Source organism: Papio anubis, chromosome 4 (assembly GCF_008728515.1).
Source record: "Papio anubis isolate 15944 chromosome 4, Panubis1.0, whole genome shotgun sequence".
NCBI classification, from domain to species: domain Eukaryota; kingdom Metazoa; phylum Chordata; class Mammalia; order Primates; family Cercopithecidae; genus Papio; species Papio anubis.
In genome coordinates, this window is record NC_044979.1 from 41360040 (window position 1) to 41385234 (window position 25195).

General features: G+C 37.2%; 1 protein-coding gene across 4 annotated transcripts in view; it reads right to left on the reverse strand.

Moving 5' to 3' along the window:
• Positions 1–25195, reverse strand: part of CFTR (CF transmembrane conductance regulator) — a 185301-nt gene that overhangs the window by 145554 nt on the left and 14552 nt on the right. For all 4 annotated transcript variants that reach the window (XM_021935087.2, XM_031664846.1, XM_031664845.1 and 1 more), the window contains 2 exon segments: positions 6769–6879; positions 1927–2035 (listed from right to left, as the gene is read on the reverse strand). In XM_021935087.2, the coding sequence (XP_021790779.1) occupies positions 1927–2035; positions 6769–6879 (220 nt within the window).

Genomic DNA, 25195 nt, shown 5'->3' on the forward strand with positions numbered 1-25195 from the left:
TGGTTACTAGAGTCACCATTCTGTTGAGTACCTAAGTACAAGCATTATAATTATAATCATATATTAATAGCAATCATAATCTAATATGGTGAAAGGGTCAAAGGCTTTGGAGCTAAAGAAACAGATATTTCTCAAATTTGCCATATATGTAAGTTTAGGAAAGTTACTTAATTTCCCTTACGCTCAACTTCCTATTATATAAATTAGAGATAATTTTTGCTCCATGGAGTTACTAGGAAAATTAAATAAAATAATCTGCATAAAGAGCTTCATATTGAACTGGAACCGATTAGGTACTCAATAAATATAAACTGTTCTATATCATGTTTATTTTTTGGCATACACCAGACCAAAAAAATTCTATAGACATGTCCATGTGTCATACAAACTTTGACATTTAGGTTTTTGCTCACATGAAACTATGTTGGTGGGATCTAGAGAAATAAATTATTTTACAAGCCAAGCAGAGAACAGAAAGGGGCCTTCTAATTAGACCCCTCTTCTAGCTTCTACTCAGTAGTGCTTATGTTAATCGATAGAAGCAGCATGCAATGGAGAACACGACAGGGAGAAATTTTGAGTTTCACTGAAATCTTGGCCATGACATAACAATTACTTGAAATATCATTCACTTCAATCCAACAATCATTTATTGAAAATCTTAAATACTTACATGATGTATATGATAGGATCAGAGTGAACTGTACTCCATACCCTGATTCAAAACAACCAGCAAAACTTATTTTCTAAAAATTACATCAAATAGAATCAGAAGCTGTGAATAAAATTGTTTCTCAAAGCTCTGGGTGGTGCTGTGATTGAGAAAAATCATCTCAAAGGTAACTTAAAAGACATTTAATTCTCCATCTACCTCATTTAAATTTGCTAATAAAATATTTTTTATCCCCAATTTCCCACATGATTTCAGATTTCCATAAGAATATATATTATGGATCTATTATTTCAAAAGTCAGAAAAATTTATTCTAGGAAATTCTCAAGAGCATTAGAGAACATTCTGGACCTAAGTGTAGTTATTTTTGTTAAGATAAGTTTTAAGTGCATTTTTCATGGAGGTATATGAACTGAAACTTTTTAAGCAATGTAACACAAATGGCATTCTTTGGGAGACACTGTAGCACTGCTTAACTCCCTGAGGCATAAAGACCAATATAAACACAAAGCAATTCGTATGGTAAGTAAACACCCCAAAGCAAATATTGTACACAGCCTTAACAAGAAGATTAAACAAGTCTTGAACCTTTCGCCTTTTATAGGTTACAACCAAGGATTCAAATAATGCTTTCATGATGTAGAAAATAATAAATCAGAGTCACATTGGACAGCAGCTGGGGAACATACAAGGCACTTAAACACCACAAAGCCTGGATTTTCAGATGTGCAGCTCTTCACACTGATCAGATGTAAGATATTAAGAAAATAAACTGCAAGAGAAATTTGCTGCTATACTTTAAATTTTTAGTATTTTTCTTTGAAACAATTCAGCATGCAGATGACTTCAAAATATTACAAACATTCATATGTATAATTAGCTGCATTTGACCTGATTCTGCTGACATTGTCTCCTGACATTCTCCTGTTGAATACAGCAAAATAAAGGCACCAGTAACCTCATGTACCAGTAAGATAATGTGATTTGGAATCGTAACAGAAAATAACTTTTAAGCAACCAATTTATTTTGCTGAGCCCAATGAGAGTGTAAATTGCCACCTGTGTTCCAGGACATTTTAGTCCCAAAGGATTTTTACTCATCCTCACTAGAGTTTTAGGTGGTTCCTTAGTGTTTGGAGTTGGATTCATCCTTTATATTTTTACACCTATTAACCAGATTTCCTAGTCCTTTAATAATCACAAAAATGAATATAGTTATGTGATACATAATGAATGTACAAATGAGATTCTTACCCCTAAATATAACAAGATTCCATAGAACATAAATCTCCAGAAAAAGCATCGCCGAAGGGCATTAATGAGTTTGGGATTTTTCTTTGAAGCCAGCTCTCTATCCCATTCTCTGCAAAAGAATAAAAAGTGGGACCAATAAGTTGCATGTGCAAATATTTCAGTTGTCCTGTTTCCCTTAACATAGTTTGATTCACACAAGTATATCCAAGGAGATTAACCCAAGGATTTATAGAGACAAAACCTCATGGAGACCCTCCAGCACCAAACACTCAGCCAGATATTTGGCAGAATTCAATGCTCTGCCTTGTATCACTGTCCAGGGAATTGATTTCATGAAAAGGCCACATTGTATGTGTTAAAGAAAAGTGTTGGCCTTCTAAAGAACAATGAAAAGGGTGGACAAATAAAGTAAGGCTTTTACAAATAGTCATTGCTGTGCTTAGAACAAGGGAGAAAAAATAAACACATAAATATTCTACATTTTTCCCTTACACCTTGATCTTTATCGGTTTAGAACTGTGGCAGATTTTACAAGATTTCACTGACAAATCAAAAACAAGTTAAAATGTCAGGTGGCTTTTTCTGTGATTTAACATGAGAAAAATCTGTTAGACTTTGTTTTTAAAAGTAGAGGCATAAAATATCATTAAACTTCATTTTCAACTACTAAAATCATTTATTAGAGTAAAAGTCTTTGAAAAATGAGAACAGGATCAAATTATATATTTTCTATTATAGTAAGAATAGACATTAAATAGTCTGAAAACTGGCTGAAATCTAGCAAACTTTGTTTTCTTTTAAATATTATAGGAACACCAGTTGATTGTATTTATTAAGTTATTGCCACTGATTTCTGTTAATAAAAGCCTTTTTTCTCTTCACAAAGGAACAAAATATCTGTAAAAATTATCATCTTAATTTTCAAACTGTACAGAGATGAAAAGTTTCATGAACCACAAGCAAGAACTACATAAACAATTAGATAAAGGCTTTACATTTCATCAATGGTTATTCCCATTACTATTAAGTTACCATAAATAAACTTAGCTCTAAATCACTCTAAAGGAGTAATAGGCTGGGGCAGTGGCTCACGCCACTAATCCCAACACTTTGGGAGGCCAAGGCGGGCAGATCCCTTGAGGTCAGGAGTTCAAGACCAGCCTGGCCAACATAGTAAAACCCTGTCTCTACAAAAATTAGCCAGGCATGGTGGTGCATGCCTGTAGTCCCAGCTACTTGGGAGGCTGAGGGAGGAGATTTGCTTGAACCCAGAAGGTGGAGGTTGCAGTGAGCTGAGATCACACCACTACACTCCAGCCTGGGCAACAGAGCGAGACTGTCTCAAAAACAAACAACACAAATAAACAAAAAGCATAAAGGAGTAATATACAGCTGAGATTTGAAGACAAGCTTGGCAATCTCTGAGCATGGATCTTAGCATCCCCCAGAAGCTTGCTAATGAGAGCCTTTCCACAAAGCCTAATTACCTTTTCCCATCTATTTACCTCCCCACACTCTTCTCCACCTTTCTCTCACAAACAGAGCTAACCTCCCATCCATAACATTTGGTTACTCAGAGTAAGAAGCTAAATATGGAGCAGACTCACCTTCTCCATCAAAGGAGAAATGGATCAGATGGGAAAGCCAAGGAAGGGGTGTGTACATAAACCAACAAAATGGGTTCAATGTGAAAAAGTGGTCCACACCGAAGTTATGTAGAAAGGTGTCGTTATATTTCATAAGAGGTCTCTAGTGACCCTGGGCAATGTAGTTTTAGGAACATGGTGGAAACCATACTTCAGGAGCTGAGATATAAATGAAAGAAAAGTAGAGAGACCAGGAGAGCAGAGAATATTAGCTATGAAAGGAAAAAAAAAGAGAATGGGGTAGTTACCTGAGGAGAAGGCAAGGTTGGGGAATTTCTTTAATGGATGAAACTTGAACAACTTGGTGCCACAAATTGTTAGCACCAAGAGTAGGTGGTGTGGTTCTAGTAGCACCACATACCAGGCCCAAATCAGAAGGGAAGAAGTTTTATTCTTATAAAGTTCATATCCTGACTACAATCTTGGAATGGATATGTGATCTGCATACTGCAGTTATGTAGAAGATTCAATCCATGGTCACAAAATGGAGCCAGATGGGTTAATGTTCTTCAGCCATCTGGCAACCACTTGAGGGCCATGGTCACAAGGCAGTTATGAAATGTGAAGCCAGGGTCACTTTCCCAAGGGTGCAGAGGTACAAAGTACCAAAAATGGTATGTCACTCTTCCAAAATACTTCAATAAATTTCAAATACCAATTTTATAAGAAAAGAAGTAACAGGGTGAAGAGATACAAAAACAAAACAAAAATAATAGAACGTATGGGTTTGTACTGGCACAGCATTGTTGAATTGAAGTAAAATAGGTATATTTTTTAAATTGAATCAACATGGGGGATACAGTGAAAACTGAAGAGAAAAAAAATGTTAAGCCAGATAATTCTGCAAATTCAGATTCATGTCCTCTATCTGGCCATAAATACAAATGTATCGGCAGTACATATTTTTCAGTTAACCCAGCCCTACTCTGATTAATCATTTCCTCACCATTCAATTAAAATTTAGATATTCAAAGCCAGGCACCGTGTCTCACACCTACAATCCCAGCATTTTGGGAGGCCGAGGTGGGTGGATCACTTGAGGTCAGGAGTTCAAGACCAGCCTGGCCAACATGGCAAAACCCCACCTCTACTAACATACAAAAATTAGCCAGGCGTTATGGCAGGTGCCTGTAAACCCAGCAACTCAAGAGGCTGAGGCAGAAGAATCACTTGAACCTGGGAGGTGGAGGTTGCAGTGAGCCGAAATCACACCATTGTACTCCAGCCTGGGCAACACAGCGAGACTCTGTCTCAACAACAACAACAACAACAACAAAAACTTAGATATTCAATATCCATTATATTATTTTAAACTTGTCAATATACCTGCAATGGATTATGTTTTATATTTTATCTCTCCAGCAATGCTACAGGTTTCTGTGTAATGCTAGCCATTTCACCTTCAATCATTGATTCATTCGACAAATACTTATTGAGTATATACCATATGCCAGGTCCTATTCTAGACACTTGGGGATACATCATAAACAAAAGAGATCAAACCCAATAAAAAATAAAAAACAAAACAAAGTATCCCTACCTCACGGCACTTGCACACACCAAGTGTTCATTAATAGAAACTGGCCCTTGATCTTAAAAGTATGAATCTGCAACTCCTACTAGCTTAATTCTTTGAATAAAATCAATAAAAATAAAGTTTAATATCTTACTTTGCCTTCAAAATACCAAAGAAAGGAAATGAATTTAATTAAAAGAAACAAATTGCAAGTCAACTCAATGTTTTTACTTTGGTGCAATAATTTATTAGCTATGTCCTATCTTTTATCCCCACTCACTCTCCCTTTTATCTGGCATCAGGCCTGTGCTATTGGCACAAGACTTAGCCTAGCTCATTCTAGACTATCAGTGGCCCAAGGGGTAAGCATTGTGACTCAAGAGTCTCTGGGGTTTTTCACATTTAGCCAAGGACAAAGGGCTCCTTCTTTCAAGGTCCTTAAAGATAGGAGTGAAGAATTCTAACCAAGGATCCACTTTATGTAGAAAGCCCGTGCGGTCTGAGAAAATAAAACCAGCATAAGGCAAATGCCACCAGGTGGCATTTGAGTCCTTGGTCCCATTGAGTTCCTAAGGCCAGTTCTCTACCTAGGTCTTCACACAGTTCGGGCTTCATGAGCCAATAAACTCCTTTTTATTTACTTAAGCTAGTTAATTGGGTTTCTGTCACTGGCAATCAAAAGGGCCCTAACCTTTTGATTGGAAAGGAAATTGAGAAATTCTTTATGGTGGGGACTACCATTCCTAGAGAGCAAGGCAATGCAGACCTCAGCTGGAATCATGGTTCTGTCATTCATTAACTGGCAAAGCATATCATCTCTCTGAGCCTCAGTCTGCTTTTCTATAAAATGGGGATAATGATGCTTTCCACTCAGAGTGGCTGAGAGAAGATATTCTACCTGGCATGTAATAGGTACTCAAAAATATACAATTCTTTACATTTGTTCGATAGCCAGTAGTCATTAGCTTAAGACTTCCCAGGGAGTACATTTGTATTCAAATATAAAGATTTTTGAAAGCAAATATACACAATTTACTTCATAATGGTGTTACTTTAGTTTTTACAAAATCCATCTCATGGTCTCTAATGAGATAAATTATCTGAAACCGAATTTTCCAGGAAAAAAAAAAAATCATTTCTCAGGAAACTGATTATTTTTCTTTTACAATTTTATTGTTTAATGATTTCAGTCAATGAGACGTTCCTTTTTTTTTTTTTTTTTTTTTTTTTTTTTTTTAATGAGGGGTTTGTTTTTTTTTTTTTTTTTTTTTTTTTTTTTTTTAGAGAGAGAGAGGGTTTTGTTCTGTCACCCAGGCGGGAGTACAGTGGCACAATCATAGCTCACTACCACCTCAAACTTCTGGGCTCAAGTAATCCTCCTGCTTCAGCCTCCTGAGTAGCTGGGAATACAAGCATGCACTACCATTCCCAGCTAACTTTTTTATTTTGTGTAGAGATAAGATCTTGCTGTGTTGCCCAGGCTGGTCTCAAACTCCTGGTCTCAAGCAATCCTCTCATCTTGTCCTCCCAAGTAGTTGGGATTGCAGGCATTAGTCAGTAATGGCTCCTATTTTTAAATATAAGAATTAAACCTACAATATGTTTCAATATGCTTGCTTTCTTTTCTCTAAATAATAATATGAATTTTTCTCTTCAACTAAACAATGTACATGAATATACCTTTCCAATTTTTCAGATAGATTGTCAGCAGAATCAGCAGAAGGGATTTGGTATATATCTGACAATTCCAGGCGCTGTCTGTATCCTTTCCTCAAAATTGGTCTGGTCCAGCTAAAATAAAGAGAGGAGGAAGAGATATTCACTTGATTTGGTCTCCAATACAGATTTAGAATCTGATACCATTCAAATTTTCTGGCATGTGAAAAATTATGTACACATAATTATGAGAATAAAATAAGTCAATTTCTGTAAATATCAGGCTTCATCTCTTACAGGGTACACCTGTATAAAACATCAATATCTCTGAACTAACATGACTGACACTTTGTCAAAGGGATTGGGAATAATGGTATGGTTTTTCTCAGGGGAAAAAAGCAAACTGCTAAACATTCCATATTTAAATTATTCTTTAAAAAAAAAAAACTGCCCCCAAATAATCATATACTAGCAGTTTATACCAAATTGCTGAAGTCCAGCCTCTTCCATTTCAAATATAAAATGAACTCTGAATAAGACAGGCACTTAATCAAAACTTAATCAAAAGCCTTATATAATTTTGTTACTGTAGCACAGCATACTCACTAATGAGCTATTCGTTGAAGGAACTGACTATAGCCAGAGAGTTAGTGACTAGTTTCTATCAATTTGTTGACTTAATTATCATGTCTGAATCATTACTTGAGGGTAGGATCATAACTTTCTTATGTTTTGTCTCGTCACTCCATAGCAGCTACACTCATCTGCCCTCTAGGCATCAATAAATAATAATTTATAATGGAAATGAGTAAAGTTGGCATGGGAAATCACTATGCAGGATACTCTAGTGATTTTCAAAAGTATTGTTTCTAACTATTGAGGATAAGGCAGAATAATCTTCATAAAGATAGGAAAATCTAGAAAGAAGAAAGTGGAAGAGGAGGCAGAAGAGGGATTGTGAAATCAATCATGTACAAAGAGAAATTTCTAAATAAAATTTGAGAGCATGACAGCTTTCTCAGGTAAAATTTTGTGTATTTATTAAAGAAAGGAATTGAACTGGGATTTAGTGAGTCCAAAACCTATGCTTTTTCCCTCAGCATCTTTCTTTTCTCTGGAGAATTCTAAAATTTGGTGTCATTCAGACCTTATTTGGTAATGTATCAAAAGCACCAAAAATCAAAAGGGAGTGCTGTAGCAGTATCTGAGAAGCAAGATAAATTCATAAAAGAAAAAATATTCTAGCAAAGCCATTCAGAACAAAGAGAAAGGGCTATGCCAAATGCAAACATTTTGACACTGTTCTGGGGCAAAACCTTGCAGGTGGCCCTCATGTCCAACCTCATTGCTCCCACCCTAAGGGTCCAGGTCCTTCTTTATACTTCCTTGGTCTGGAACTTCTTTAGTGTGTGCCTGCCCTGGGTTCCTGATATCTCTACAACTTGTCCTTCATTAAAACTTAACTGAATTAGGGCTCTAAGGTTAAGTAACTTCATCATTTATTCCTTACTAAGCTATTAATGAGTGATTATGGTTTACTATGGCATATTTTTTCCATTAATTTGCAATATCTGCATTTTAACAAGAGCTGTCTTTAACAAAGAGCGATAATTAGGTTTAGTCTTCATTGCCCAGTTTGATTCATTTGCAATTTTTCCTGGAGAGCAATAATGAAAATACTTGAGGCCAGTCTGAATACAGAAGGAAAATGAGTGCCATAATCATGCAGGGTCTTCAGGGGGCATCGTCTGAGAAAGTGATGGCACACCCACTTGGTGCATACCATCCCAGTATCTAACATAAAGAACAGAAGGAAAGTCGAACATATAGGTGGCAGTTAGGCTGTAAAAAAATCTGGGACAGCAATTTACGATATAATTTAGATTATGAGTCCTTGTAAACTAAAGTCAAGAAGTGAAAAGGTGAAGTAAGTGTTTACTACTAATAAAAAACTGTGTATTTAGCGCTTTCCAAAGTGCCTTCATAAACATGAGCAGGTTGTGGTTTTCATCTGAAAATCTTCTTAAATGAGTAGAACAAAAAGGGATCATTGCCCAATTTTACAGATAAAGAAATGGAAGCTTAGAGATGCTAAACTGGACTAAATGGCAAAGACTAGATTTTTCCACATTCTTCTGACTTCATTCATTCTTTTACCATGTTCAGCTTTCCCTATTTAAGAAAATTTAGTATGCTGGGTTGTGCTAGACAGACAGCTGGGAGAGGAGCCTGAAAGCAGGAAGAACAAAAAATAGCAGACTGCATGTAGCGGTGTTGCATGCAGGCAAATATTTAACAATCCCCTCTCCGGAAAACAAAAACAAAAACTGACTTACGGCATTTGCCAATTTCTATGATGTAAATATGCTCATCATCACCATTTTCAAGCAACCAAATATAAAGTCGTTGAACACAGAGTTGGGAAGGGATACACAGTTGCATACTAGAATAGTACAATGAAAGTACAATAGAATACAGTCCACCTTTCAAATACAATGAAGGCAAATAACCTTAATAGCATAGATACTAGTAAAATGTAAAATAATTAGGAAGTGATAACCTCTGAGGTTTTTCTTTTTTTCTTTTTCTTTTTTTTTCTCTTTTTTTTTTTTTTTTTTTTTTTTTTTGAGACAGCGTTTCACTCTTACTGCCCAAGCTGGAGTGCAATGGCACAATCTCGGCTCACCACAACCTCCACCTCCTGGGTTCAAGGAATTCTGCTGCCTCAGTCTCCCAAGTAGCTGGGATTACAGGCATGCACCACCACACCTGGCTATTTTTTTATAATTTTAGTAGAGACAGGGCTTCTCCATGTTGGTCAGGCTGGTCTCGAACCCCTGACCTCAGGCGATCCACCCGCCTTGGTCTCCCAAAGTGCTGGGATTACAGGCGTGAGCCACTGCGCCTAGGCAGCCAATGTTTGAGTTTTTAATACTTTTGTTTTAATATAATTTATTTAATTATAAGTTGAAATAATTTAATTTTTAATAATGGCCATGTTTAACAATTAGCTCACAAATTTTCTGAAAATTTAACAATCAGCTCAGCTGGAAAGAGCTAAGTGCAGCAGATGACTTACTTCCAGATGTTTGAAAGGCTTAGAATGAGGGTAATGGCACCGTGTGTGGATGGAAAGAAAAGAACCTGTAGAACATTTAGTAAAAAGGAAAATGTGCTCCCACTATTAATAAATTCTGCATTTCCAATATGTTTGAAATTATTAAAATATGATACTATATTTACAAATCAGCAGAATTTCACTGTCAATGCCATACAAAAAAAGGCATTTTCAAGAAATTTAAAAATAAATCTCAAGGTATTTTACAAAATATAAACATAACTCTTTTGATCCATATCTACAACCCAGTGACCATTCCCATAAATGGCCAGTTCATTTCAAATAATACAATTTGTGAGCTGCTTTTATAAAAAGCTTCCTATGTTATCTGTGCCCATTTTAATAAGTTATGTTACACCATGACACATAGTTTTGATTAGCAAGAATGCCATAGCCTAGCATCATCAAACCAAACAAATTCAGTAATATAAAGACCTAAGTTCACCATCCATAATTATTAGTATCATTTAGTAGTTCCTGGAAGATTCACTAGAATAAACCTCTATTTATATCCTGAAATAGAAATTGGGTTTAAGGTAAATTATGATAATTAAAATCCATTATGCTTATGCTGCCCAACAATGGCCACAGAGTCATCTTAAGGATATATTTTATCTTGTGAGGTTAAATCAATAAAGTTGAATGAAAATTATGTCCCATCAAGGAATTCTCCACGCCCACCTCAGGCCAGTCTTAGAAATACAAAACAAACAAACAAACAAAAAAAAAAAAAAAACCCAGACATATATACTTAGACACTTTATGAAATATTAGTTAGTGCAAAACTCCAGCCACCCTTCCCTTTGAAAAACTCTGAGTTTATTAAACCTAGAATTTTTAAATGCACAGTCAGGATTTTTACTTCAGCATTTCTTCCACTAGAAACCAATGATCATCCAGGTGTTTCATGAGACAAAGCAGACACACCTGGAATAACCAAACAGCAATAAACTTGGCTCTGCCTTTCACTTGCTCCTGCTGTCTTCTCCTCTCAATTAATTTCAGAAGCTCTAGAGAACTAATTATTTGCTGCTAAACAAAAGACTACAAACCAATACTGAAAAATCTTCTGGAGATCCAGGATTTACAACCATATAGGCACCTTAATGGAAATTAATTTGCTAACTTCATGTCTAATGAATTCAAACATTAAATAGAAAATTGATCTACCCATTTCATGAGATGCTTCTAAAATATAAACATTATTAGGAACAGAAGAATATTAAGAAAATATCAAAAAAGATATTTTCTTTTTTGTTTCTTTATATTCTCTAATGTTTAACAATAGCATGCGTAATTTTGGAAGGAAATAATTCTTTTTTATTAAAGAAAAGGGGGGAGCGGAGAAAGATGGCCGAATAGGAACAGCTCCAGTCTCCAGCTCCCAGCGCGGGTGACACAGAAGATAGGTGATTTCTGCATTATCAACTGAGGTACTGGGTTCATCTCACTGGGGAGTGCTGGACAATTAGTGCTGGTCAGCTATTGCAGCCCGACCAGCGAGAGCTGAAGCAGGGCGAGGCATCGCCTCACCTGGGAAGCGCAAGCGGGAAGGAAATCTCTTTTCCTAGCCAGGGGAACAGAGACACACAAAACCTGGAAAATCTGGTAACTCCCACCCCAATACTGCACATTAAGCAAACGGGCACACCAGGAGATTATATCCCACACCTGGCCAGGAGGGTCCCACGCCCACGGAGCCTTCCTCATTGCTAGCAAAGCTGTCTGCAATCTAACGGCAAGGCAGCAGCGAGGCTGGGGGAGGGGCGCCCACCATTGCTGAGGCTTAAGTAGGTAAACAAAGCCCTGGGAAGATCGAACTGGGTGGAGCTCACAGCAGTTCAAGGAGGCCTGCCAGTCTCTGTAGACTCCACCTCCGGGGACAGGGCACAGCTAAACAACAACAACAAAAAAGCAGGAGAAACCTCTGCAGACGCAAGCGACTCTGTCTGACAGCTTTGAAGAGAGCGGTGGATCTCCCAACACGGAGGTTGAAATCTGAGAACGGACAGACTGCCTGCTCAAGTGGGTCCCTGACCCCTGAGTAGCCTAACTGGGAGACATCCTCCACTACGGGCAGACCAACACCCCACACCTCACACGGTGGAGTACACCCCTGAGAGGAAGCCTCCAAAGCAAGAATCAGACAGGTACACTCACTGTTCAGCAGTATTCTATCTTCTGCAGCCTCTGCTGCTGACACCCAGGCAAACAGCGTCTGGAGTGGACCTCAAGCAATCTCCAACAGACCTACAGCTGAGGGTCCTGACTGTTAGAAGGAAAACTAACAGACAGGAAGGACACACCAAAACCCCATCAGTACATCACCATCATCAAAGACCAGAGGCAGATAAAACCACGAAGATGGGGAAAAAGCAGGGCAGAAAAGCTGGAAATTCAAAAAATAAGAGCGCATCTCCCCCTCCAAAGGAACGCAGCTCATCGCCAGCAACGGATCAAAGCTGGACGGAGAATGACTTTGACGAGATGAGAGAAGAAGGCTTCAGTCCATCAAACTTCTCAGAGCTAAAGGAGGAATTACGTACCCAGCCCAAAGAAACTAAAAAGCTTGAAAAAAGAGTGGAAGAATTGATAACCAGAATAATTAATGCAGAGAAGGCCATAAACGAACGGACAGAGATGAAAACAATGACATGAGAAATACGTGACAAATGCACAAGCTTCAGTAACCAACTCGATCACCTGGAAGAAAGAGTATCAGTGATTGAGGATCAAATGAATGAAATGAAGCAAGAAGAGAAATCTAAAGAAAAAAGAAGAAAAAGAAATGAACAAAGCCTGCAAGAGGTATGCGATTATGTAAAAAGACCAAATCTACATCTGATTGGGGTGCTTGAAAGTGAGGGGGAAAATGGAACCAAGTTGGAAAACACTCTGCAGGATATCATCCAGGAGAACTTCCCCAACCTTGTAGGGCAGGCCAACATTCAAATTCAGGAAATACAGAGAACGCCACAAAGATACTCCTCGAGAAGAGCAACTCCAAGACACATAATTGCCAGATTCACCAAAGTTGAAATGAAGGAAAAAATCTTAAGGGCAGCCAGAGAGAAAGGTCGGGTTACCCACAAAGGGAAGCCCATCAGACTCACAGCAGATCTCTCGGCAGAAACTCTCCAAGCCAGAAGAGAGTGGGGGCCAATATTCAACATTCTTAAAGAAAAGAATTTTAAACCCAGAATTTCATATCCAGCCAAACTAAGTTTCATAAGTGAAGGAGAAATAAAATGCTTTACAGATAAGCAAATGCTTAGAGATTTTGTCACCACCAGGCCTGCCTTACAAGAGACCCTGAAGGAAGCACTCAACATGGAAAGGAACAACCGGTACCAGCCATTGCAAAAACATGCCAAAATGTAAAGACCATCGAGGCTAGGAAGAAACTGCATCAACTAACGAGCAAAATAACCAGTTAATATCATAATGGCAGGATCAAGTTCACACATAACAATCTTAACCTTAAATGTAAATGGACTAAATGCTCCAATGAAAAGACACAGACTGGCAAACTGGATAAAGAGTCAAGACCCATCAGTCTGCTGTATTCAGGAGACCCATCTCACACGCAGAGACATACATAGGCTCAAAATAAAGGGATGGAGGAAGATTTACCAAGCAAATGGAGAACAAAAAAAAGCAGGGGTTGCAATCCTAGTCTCTGATAAAACAGACTTTAAACCATCAAAGATCAAAAGAGACAAAGAAGGCCATTACATAATGGTAAAGGGATCAATTCAACAGGAAGAGCTAACTATCCTAAATATATATGCACCCAATACAGGAGCACCCAGATTCATAAAGCAAGTCCTTAGAGACTTACAAAGAGACTTAGACTCCCATACAATAATAATGGGAGACTTCAACACTCCACTGTCAACATTAGACAGATCAACGAGACAGAAAGTTAACAAGGATGTCCAGGAATTGAACTCATCTCTGCAGCAAGCAGACCTAATAGACATCTATAGAACTCTCCACCCCAAATCAACAGAATATACATTCTTCTCAGCACCACATCGTACTTACTCCAAAATTGACCACGTAATTGGAAGTAAAGCACTCCTCAGCAAATGTACAAGAACAGAAATTATAACAAACTGTCTCTCAGACCACAGTGCAATCAAACTAGAACTCAGGACTAAGAAACTCAATCAAAACCGCTCAACTACATGGAAACTGAACAACCTGCTCCTGAATGACTACTGGGTACATAACGAAATGAAGGCAGAAATAAAGATGTTCTTTGAAACCAATGAGAACAAAGATACAACATACCAGAATCTCTGGGACACATTTAAAGCAGTGTGTAGAGGGAAATTTATAGCACTAAATGCCCACAAGAGAAAGCAGGAAAGATCAAAAATTGACACTCTAACATCGCAATTAAAAGAACTAGAGAAGCAAGAGCAAACACATTCCAAAGCTAGCAGAAGGCAAGAAATAACTAAGATCAGAGCAGAACTGAAGGAGATAGAGACACAAAAAACCCTCCAAAAAATCAATGAATCCAGGAGTTGGTTTTTTGAAAAGATCAACAAAATTGATAGACTGCTAGCAAGACTAATAAAGAAGAAAAGAGAGAAGAATCAAATAGATGCAATAAAAAATGATAAAGAGGATATCACCACCGACCCCACAGAAATACAAACTACCATCAGAGAATACTATAAACACCTCTACGCAAATAAACTAGAAAATCTAGAAGAAATGGATAATTTCCTGGACACTTACACTATCCTAAGACTAAACCAGGAAGAAGCTGAATCCCTGAATAGACCAATAGCAGGCTCTGAAATTGAGGCAATAATTAATAGCCTACCAACCAAAAAAAGTCCAGGACCAGATGGATTCACAGCTGAATTCTACCAGAGGTACAAGGAGGAGCTGATACCATTCCTTCTGAAACTATTCCAAACAACAGAAAAAGAAGGAATCCTCCCTAACTCATTTTATGAGGACAGCATCATCCTGATACCAAAGCCTGGCAGAGACATAACAAAAAAAGAGAATTTTAGACCAATATCCCTGATGAACATCGATGCAAAAATCCTCAATAAAATACTGGCAAACCGGATCCAGCAGCACATCAAAAAGCTTACCCACCATGATCAAGTGGGCTTCATCCCTAGGATGCAAGGCTGGTTCAACATACGCAAATCAATAAATGTAATCCAGCATATAAACAGAACCAAAGACAAAAACCACATGATTATCTCAATAGATGCAGAAAAGGCCTTTGACAAAACTCAACAGCCCTTCATGCTAAAAACTCTCAATAAATTCGGTATTGATGGAACGTATCTCAAAATAATAAGAGCTATTTATGACAAACCCACAGCCAATATCATACTGAATGGACAAAACCTAGAGGCATTCCCTTTGAAAACTGGCACAAGACAGGGATGCCCTCTCTCACCACTCCTATTCAACATAGTGTTGGAAGTTCTGGCTAGGGCAATCAGGCAAGAGAAAGAAATAAAGGGAATTCAGTTAGGAAAAGAAGAAGTCAAATTGTCCCTGTTTGCAGATGACATGATTGTATATTTAGAAAACCCCATTGTCTCAGCCCAAAATCTCCTTAAGCAAAATGAAACTTCAGCAAAGTCTCAGGATACAAAATTAATGTGCAAAAATCACAAGCATTCTTATACACCAGTAACAGACAGAGAGCCAAATCATGAATGAACTTCCATTCACAATTGCTTCAAAGAGAATAAAATACCTAGGAATCCAACTGACAACGGATGTAAAGGACCTCTTCAAGGAGAACTACAAACCACTGCTCAGTGAAATAAAAGAGGACATAAACAAATGGAAGAATATACCATGCTCATGGATAGGAAGAATCAATATCGTGAAAATGGCCATACTGCCCAAGGTTATTTATAGATTCAATGCCATCCCCATCAAGCTACCAATAAGTTTCTTCACAGAATTGGAAAAAACTGCTTTAAAGTTCATATGGAACCAAAAAAGAGCCCGCATTGCCAAGACAATCCTAAGTCAAAAGAACAAAGCTGGAGGTATCACGCTACCTGACTTCAATACTACAAGGCTACAGTAACCAAAACAGCATGGTACTGGTACCAAAACAGAGATATAGACCAATGGAACAGAACAGAGTCCTCAGAAATAATACCACACATCTACAGCCATCTGATCTTTGACAAATGTGTGAAAAACAAGAAATGGGGAAAGGATTCCCTATTTAATAAACGGTGCTGGGAAAATTGGCTAGCCATAAGTAGAAAGCTGAAACTGGATCCTTTCCTTACTCCTTATACGAAAATTAATTCAAGATGGATTAGAGACGTAAATGTTAGACCTAATACCATAAAAACCCTAGAAGAAAACCTAGATAATACCATTCAGGCCATAGGCATGGGCAAGGACTTCATGTCTAAAACACCAAAAGCAATGGCAACAAAACCCAAAATTGACAAATGGGATCTCATTAAACTAAAGAGCTTCTGCACAGCAAAAGAAACTACCATCAGAGTGAACAGGCAACCTACAGAATGGGAGAAAATTTTTGCAATCTACTCATCTGACAAAGGGCTAATATCCCCATCAAAAAGTGGGCAAAGGATATGAACAGACATTTCTCAAAAGAGGACATTCATACAGCCAACAGACACATGAAAAAATGCTCATCATCACCGGCCATCAGAGAAATGCAAATCAAAACCACAATGAGATACCATCTCACACCAGTTAGAATGGCAATCATTAAAAAGTCAGGAAACAACAGGTGCTGGACAGGATGTGGAGAAATAGGAACACTTTTACACTGTTGGTGAGATTGTAAACTAGTTCAACCATTATGGAAAACAGTATGGCTATTCCTAAAGGATCTAGAACTAGAAGTACCATATGACCCAGCCATCCCATTACTGGGTATATACCCAAAGGATTATAAATCATGCTGCTATAAACACACATGCACACGTATGTTTATTGCGGCACCATTCACAATAGCAAAGACTTGGAATCAACCCAAATGTCCATCAGTGACAGACTGGATTAAGAAAATGTGGCACATATACACTATGGAATACTATGCAGCCATAATAAAGGATGAGTTTATGTCCTTTGTAGGGACATGGCTGCAGCTGGAAACCATCATTCTCAGCAAACTATCGCAAGAACAGAAAACCAAACACCGCATGTTCTCACTCATAGGTGGGAACTGAACAATGAGATCACTTGGACTCGGGAAGGGGAACATCACACACCGGGGCCTATCACGGGGAGGGGGAGGTGGGAGGGATTGCATTGGGAGTTATACCTGATGTAAATGACGAGTTGATGGGTGCAGCACACCAACATGGCACAAGTATACATATGTAACAAACCTGCACGTTATGCACATGTACCCTAGAACTTAAAGTATAATAAAAAAAAAAAAAAAAAAGAAAAGGTACATGTAATTATAAAGCATTAATTGCCATGGGTAACTACTAATGTAAATTTTCTGGCCAAATATGTTCTAACTCCATGATTTTCATATAATGCTCACTATCTATATTAATTTTCTATAAAATCACTTTTTCTTTGTCAACATGGTTGTCTCACACATGGTTTCTTTCTCAACAAGGTAATATTTCACCTTGAAGAATATGAATCCCCTGTCACCGGATGCCTACTACCTATCTGTTACTGAAAAACCTGAAAGATATTAAGAAGAAAACACAGCCCTAGCTTGTAACCTTGTCTCTATTATTTCCCAGTGATACAGCCTTGGAAAAAGCTCTGAAGATCTCTCAGCTACAGTTCCTGCTGGAGGTAATAACTACCATGACCACTATTCCTGAAGTTCATGAGAGCCAAATTCAATGTTGTCTATAAAGCATTGTGTCTGTACATTATTACATGCTTCTTCATATCAACTGCTTGGCTTTGGTTTAATCTTCAAAGCATCAAAATATATTATTGGGATTATAACAATAATGATAGCTAACATTAGTAGTCATTACCACAGACCTGCATAATTCTAAATATTTCACATACATTATTTCACCTGATCCCCACAACAATTCAAGAGGTAGGTCTTGGTAATATCTCCATCTTACAGTTGAGAAACTGAGGCTAAGGAAGTTTAATTAATTTGTCAAGGGCAGAGTTAGAATTTAAAATTAGGATTGTGACACCAAAGCCTACACATATATCCAATTTGCCATATTACAACTACTTTTTAAAGTACCATACACTTAGCTACAACACTAGAAGCACAAGCAGCAATAACAAAAAACAGATAAATTGGAAATTATCAAAATTAAATACTTTTGTGCTTTGAAGGACATCATCAAGAAAATGGAAAGAAAATCCACAAACATTGGCGAGGAAAAAAAAATAAAACACAGTGAAATACCACTTCATACTCAGTAGAATGGCTGTAATTTTAAAATGTAGATAATAGTAAGTGTTGCAAATATGTGGAGAAATTGAAACCCTCACACAATGATGGAAGGAATTTAAAATGATGCAGCCACTTTGGAAAACAGTTTGAAAAATCCTCAAAAGATTAAACATAAAGTTACTATATGGCCCACCAATTACACTCATAGGTATATGCCCAAAAGAAAGGAAAATGTATGTCTGCACAAAAACTTGTACACAAATGTTCATAGCAGAATTATTTATAATAGACAAGAATTAGGAACACTCGAAATATCTATCAACTGGGGAAAGGATAAATAAAATACATATTCTTACAAATGGAATATTATTCAACAATAAAAAGAATGATGCAAGCCAGGTGCTGTGGCTTACACCTGTAATCCCAGCACTTTAGGATGCTGTGGCAGAAGGACCACTTGAGCCCTGCAGTTTGAGACCAGCCTGGACAACATAGCAAGACCCTGTCTCTACAAAAAATTATAAATTAGCCAGTCATGGTGGTGCATGCCTGTAGTCTCAGCTACTCAGGAGACTGAGGTGGGAGGATCGCTTTAGCCCATGACTTCAAGGCTACAGTGACCCATGATCATGCCACTGCATATTCCAACCTGGGCAACAGAGCAAGGCCCTGTCTCTAAAAAAAATAGAAAAGAATGATGCACCGATACATGCTACAACAGGGATGAATCTTTAAAAAAAAATATGCTAAGTGAAATAAGCCAGTCACAAAAGAACACTTTGTTCTATTTACATAAAATTTCCAGAATAGACAAATCTATAGAGATGCAAAGTACATTTGTAGTTGTCTAGGGCGAGCAGGGGGATTTGGAATAAGGAATGACTGCTAATAGGAATGGAGTTTCTTTCTGCAGTGATGAAAGTGTTCTAAAATTGGTTATGGTGATGGACAACTCTTTGAATATACTAAAAAAAAATCATTGAATTGTATGCTTTAAATGGATAAGTTGTTTTGAATATGAATTATATCCAATAAAGTTATTATTAAGAACAACAGCATACAGAAATCAACTGTCAGTGTTAATTTTAGAAAGTTTTACTAAACATTTGATTTTTCACTCCTAGAATGGGTGAAATCAAAATTTTCATTATAGTGACTTTGATACACTAAGGTCTTTCAAATATGTTAATGGCTGGTGGCTACAGCAAGCGAGTTAAGATTTCATGCATAGCTCATGAGAAGATCTAAGGACTGGTGACATGCACCATGAGTTGTGTAAATTGTCTATTTTCTGTCCTCTAGAAGCAAGGAACTTAACTTTTGGGACAACTATGAATTTATGACTTCAGATAAAAAGTTGTAAGAGCAATAGTATTGTAAAGAAACCAAGGAATGTGTACCATTGGCGTTGAAAGGCCATTTCCAACAGCTGTATCTAACTCACTCACATGACTTGGATTTCAAAGACTTAAGCACTTGAGAAGCAATAATAAGCAATGCTACAAAAAACAAAACAAAACAAAAACAAAAAAAAATCCCCACCCATCTTGAAAGATAACAGGAGAAACAAAGCATTGTGATTTATAGATGATGCCCATCTACTTTAGAGAAGCATCCTCAGAGTGCCTTTCCATGATTTTGGTTTGATTTTTATTCTATCTGGGAATGAAGCCACTAACAAGAGCCATAAAACTGTAGCTGGAACAACTGGCTAGAAAGAAGAATGATTAACTACCCTATAAATTGCTGCATCCTGTATAAGTTCACATTTAGGAGCTCTTTATTCACAGGACAAGGGATACCATTGCTCTCTAATTTAGGATTTTTATTTCCATTGGCAATAAAAATATATTTGAAACCAAAAAAATAAGGAAGAGGGGAAATGAATTGGCCTTAAGATTTTATGGTAGAAATGCCACTGGGTTACTGGCTGGCATTTTTAAAAGTTTAAAGAAAGAAACTTGTGCAACTGTCAAAACGTCATCACTGTTACTGTTAGACAATCACATTTTAGAGAACAGAAGCAGAGAAACAGTTTTAAGCATGTCCATTCCTAGCTGAGAGGGAAAAAGGAAAACAAGTTCCACCTCTCTTCTGCCTAATATAGAAACAAAATAGACATCTCATGAGTGATATAAGGATATCTACCACATGATATATTGATTTAACTTTGCTGGTATTTGTTTTATAATTATTCCATTTATTTGGTATTTCCTCTTTTTTTTCTAGACCTCAAAATCCCTTATTGAGGCTCTTTGTTCACCTAGCTTGTTCAGATACCATCACTAGGACCCAAAGTAAACACTCTCTACTAGGTTTCTCTGCCCTTTGACAGAGAAATACCCATATTTTTCCGAGCCATGGTTGTCATTCTGGAATTAACTCAAGATTTGGAATTAAAGTACTTGATTTTTCTCGGCTAAAGTGTGTATTGAAAGGTGGAGGTGGCATTTCTCTCTGGGGACATAAATCCTCTGATAAGCTCTGGGCTGTAGAGTCAGGAACCTGCCTGGCATGAACCACTACAGGCAAAGCGCATGCTAGACTTCCTTACGACTTTCAACAACCAAATGATTTAATGACCTCTCACTATGTGTACAGAAAAATTACTATTTATTAAATCCTTTCTAACACTTGCTTGCAAGTTACTGCCTTGAATCGACTTTTCCCAAAATAATAATTTAAAAAATACTGTGTAATTCCACCCAATAGAGTTTGGGGACTTTTATTTGTTTCTTCACTGGTGAAATAGAGACTAGAAGTGACCTCAAAAATGTTCAAAGATGAAGATGATTAAGAATTAATACTCCAAGGATAATACTGAAACTGATGCTGTATCACAACGGCAAAGCTGATGATTTTTAAAATTCAATTGTGATAAAGTTGGTCTCCAGGATTCTGCCTGAAATCATCTAAGCAGACAAAAATGATCAGTCAATTCTGGAATTTTTCTTATCTGTCTTAATCATCCCTTCACCTTCATTTGTTTATATTCTCTGCTCTGTTATACAGTTATGTTATGGCTATGCATGATTATTCCTCAGAAGGATTCAAAGAACATCATGGCATTGGATTCAGACTTCTCAGTGATAGCTGATTTCCCACTTTCAAACTAAACATGGATTTGGGTTCTTGGTGCCATTTTAACCCTTTTTTTCTTCCACTGTTATTACTTAACCCTCAAGAAAACAAATTGCTAAGTACTGCAAATTAAAGTTAGCATCTTCTTTACTTCTCCTTTTGGGGAGCAAGGGAATGTATGTAGACACAATTGTATGACTCAAGATTTAAGTTTCATCCTGTTCTTGAGTTTGAGGACCAATACTTACACTACTTTCATTTTCTTGAAGCTTTACTATCACTGGGAGGGAGACCAATAGCAAAACTTGAGAGAGGCAGGATTGGACAGCACCCCCGGATTAACAATCCCCCATTCCCACAGTGAATTACAGAAGCAAGGAGCAAGACACAGGCAGAGAATATAGACAATTGGTTCAAGGTTTACCAAGGAATCAATAAGACTCTACTGCTAAAACCTTGCTTTAAATCCCTTTTACTTAATATTTACGTCTTTTTTTTTCATAAAAGCAACATATACCTAAGTAAAGGTCTGCAAAACACTTAATTTGATATTTTTTTCCAATAGCAAAACACACAGTAAAAGATAATTGATTCATTAACCAATCCTAATAAGCAATTTAATAATTCAAAATGTTCATCTTTGCAATCAGGTCATTAAAAGCACAAATCATGATAATTTGGAGATAATAATTTTTATAGGCATTTCAGAATTTTTTTTGATCTCAAAATGTTATAATCTCTTGCTTCCATTCACACTCTAGGAAAATGAACTTTAAAGGAAACGTTGCGCCAGATTCTCTTCTTTTAACTCTGCAGGAGCTCCCACTGAATGGAACTATTGATTCATTAGGTGGCTCTTAATTTTTAAAAAGATTCTCCTATTACCATCACTGGACATGGCATCTTTGGCTCAGCCACATCACACTAAAAAAAAAAAAAAAATGATAACTTCCTTAAAATAAAACCTAGACTCTATTTCCAAGAAACCTCAAATGCACTGAAATAGTCACATATAAATTATGTATGTGTGAGCCTCTCTGAAGTCTAGGTTAATTCCCCGTCGTGTGCTCTATTCTATCCTGTACTTCTTCCACCTGAGCCTTTACCACAAAATGTGTATTTACTTGTCTGCCAATCCCCCATACTTCCAAACACCCTAGACTGTAAGGTCCACAAGAAGAAACACTTCATAGATCTTGTTTTTTTAAAACTATTGTATCCCCTGTGCCTAGCATGGAACATGGCACATAATTGACATTACAATTTGTTTGCTAATATCTTTCCCTCAGAAGACTAACTTCTTGAGGACAATGTAAGTGTAATATTTATCTTTTATCTCCATCATGTTGTTCAGTGCCTGGGACAGAGCAGAAATTGAACAAATTAATGTCAATTAATTAATTACACAAATGTGATATGTTTAGAGCCCACATGAGGACACTGATTGCAAATAGGTGTTGCTTAGCCTTTACTCCTAGTCAAATATATTAAAAGCCAAAAAAAAAAAAAAGGTTAGAACATTTTTCAATTCTATAGTAAATGCAATGCATATGTGAGGGTGTCTATACTTGTTCAGGGACCATTCTTTAATAATGTTTCTTCTCTTTCTCTGAGTCCTAAAGATGATCATCCTAAAACTTCCAGCCAACATTATTTAATTCTCCTCAATAAAATGTTTTTATATGCAACCTTCTCCATTATCAAAATATTCTTCCTAATATTTGGCCTTCATCCTATTTTTAGTGGACATGTACCAAAATTTCATAAATGGAAAGTCATTCTTCAGTCCTCTCAAGAGCAAAAGGTCCTTTTTCTTATAACCCTCTTGGATTGTTCCTGTATCATATCCCTTAACATCCTCTGCAATGTCTCCATGCTATTTATGGACCACTATACATGAGGTACATATGGCTTTCAAAAAGTTTCACAGATTAACTCCCTACATGTATATATTTTATGGTTTCAAATTACTTCCATATCTCATTCTGCTCCTAAAGACTGTTATTGATTGTTATAGGTTGAACTGTGTTTCCCCCAAAAAAGGTATGTTTGAGTCCTAAGCCCCAGCACCTAAGGATGTAACCTTATTTAGAGATAGGATCTTTACAGAGGTAATAACATTCCAATGACGTCACTAGAGTGGACCCTAATCCAATACGACTGGTGTCCTTATATTAATAGTAAAGAAGTCTGGACTCAGAGACAGGCACACAGGGAGAACGCCATGTGAAGATAAAAACAGAGATCAGGGTGATGCCTCTGCAAGTCAAAGAATGCCAAGGATTTCTAGCAAACCACCAGAAGGTAGGGGAAAGACATGGAATAGACTCTTTCTCATGGCCCTTAGAAGAAATTAAACCTGCCAACACCTTGATCTTGTACTTCTAGTCTCCAAAACTGTAAGATAATAAATTATTGTTATTTAAGCCACCAAATTTGTTTTTTTTTTTATGGTAGCCCTAGCAAACTAATATGCTGGCCCTAAGCAACAGAGAAATTCCACATTAGGACGATGCACACAAGGGGACAAACGAACAAAGGTGATACTTTTAGTATATAAGGTACAGTCATGCACTGCATGACATTTCAGTCTACAACAGACTGCATATACAACAGTGGTCCCACGAGATCATTACATAGTATTTTTAGTGCATCTTTTTTGTGTTTAGACACGTTCGGATATGCAAATACCACCGTGTTACAACTGCCTGCAGTATTCAGTACAGGTTTGTAGCCTAGAAGCAAAAGGCTCTGTCATATTGCCTAGGTGTGTAGTAGGCTATACGACATCTAGGTTTGTGTAGGTATACTCTATAGTATTCTCACAATGATAAAAATGCCTAAGGACATATTACCCAGAACGCATTCCCATTGTTAACTGACATATGCCTGTAAATTTAAAAGCTAGGGATAAAAGTCAATGGCAAAGAAAGCCTACAGATGTGGAATTGGGAAGGGGCGTTTGTAGGAGTGTGACCTTCATAATTCAGAGAAAGCACTGGGTCTAATTCATAGGAGAGGAGAGATAAATTTAGAGAAGAGAGGTACTTTCTCAGAGCCCAGACAGAAAGATCAAAAGGTGCTAATTATAATAATCCTGTTGTTGCTGATAACAGTGCTTACCATTTATTAAAGACACCCTATGTCTGGCATTATTTGCTATCACTTAATGCAGAGAAAGTGCTTACAAAGAATGATGGTTAATTTTATGTGTCAACTGGGAGGGTGTTTTTGGATGAGATTAACATTGAAATCAGTAAACTTTGGGTAAAGCAGATTGTCCTCCCTAATAAAGGTGAACTTCATCCAATCAGTTGAAGGTCTGTATAGAACAAAAAGACTGGCCTCCCAGAAAAATACTGAATTCCCCAACAGACTGCCTTTGGACTCAAACTGGAACATTGACTCTCCTGGGTTTCCTGCCAGCTGAACCATACTGCAGATTTTGGACTTGTCAGCCATCATAATTATGAAAGTCGATTCCTTATAAAGTGTGTGTGTGCATGCGTGCGTGTGTGTGTACCATTGGTTCTACTTCTCTGAAAAACCTTGACTAATATGCAGAGTAAATACTCAATGAATATTTGATATGAAAATAATACTGTGCCATGTTAAGATAAGGATAACTCATCGTACTGATGTGAATAGCTGAGGTTCAGAGAGATTAAGTAAATTGCCTAAGATCACGTTGTTAATAAGTGACAAAGTTAGGATTCCAGCTAGGTCTGTCTGATTCCAAAGTACATGCTTCTTCTATCATATATTGCTACCTGAGAGTTGACAGTGAAGATAAAGATGAAGTAGAATATGAGATCATTTTCTAAGGATACAAATGGGTGAAATAAACGACACAAGAGAAGATCAACAACAAC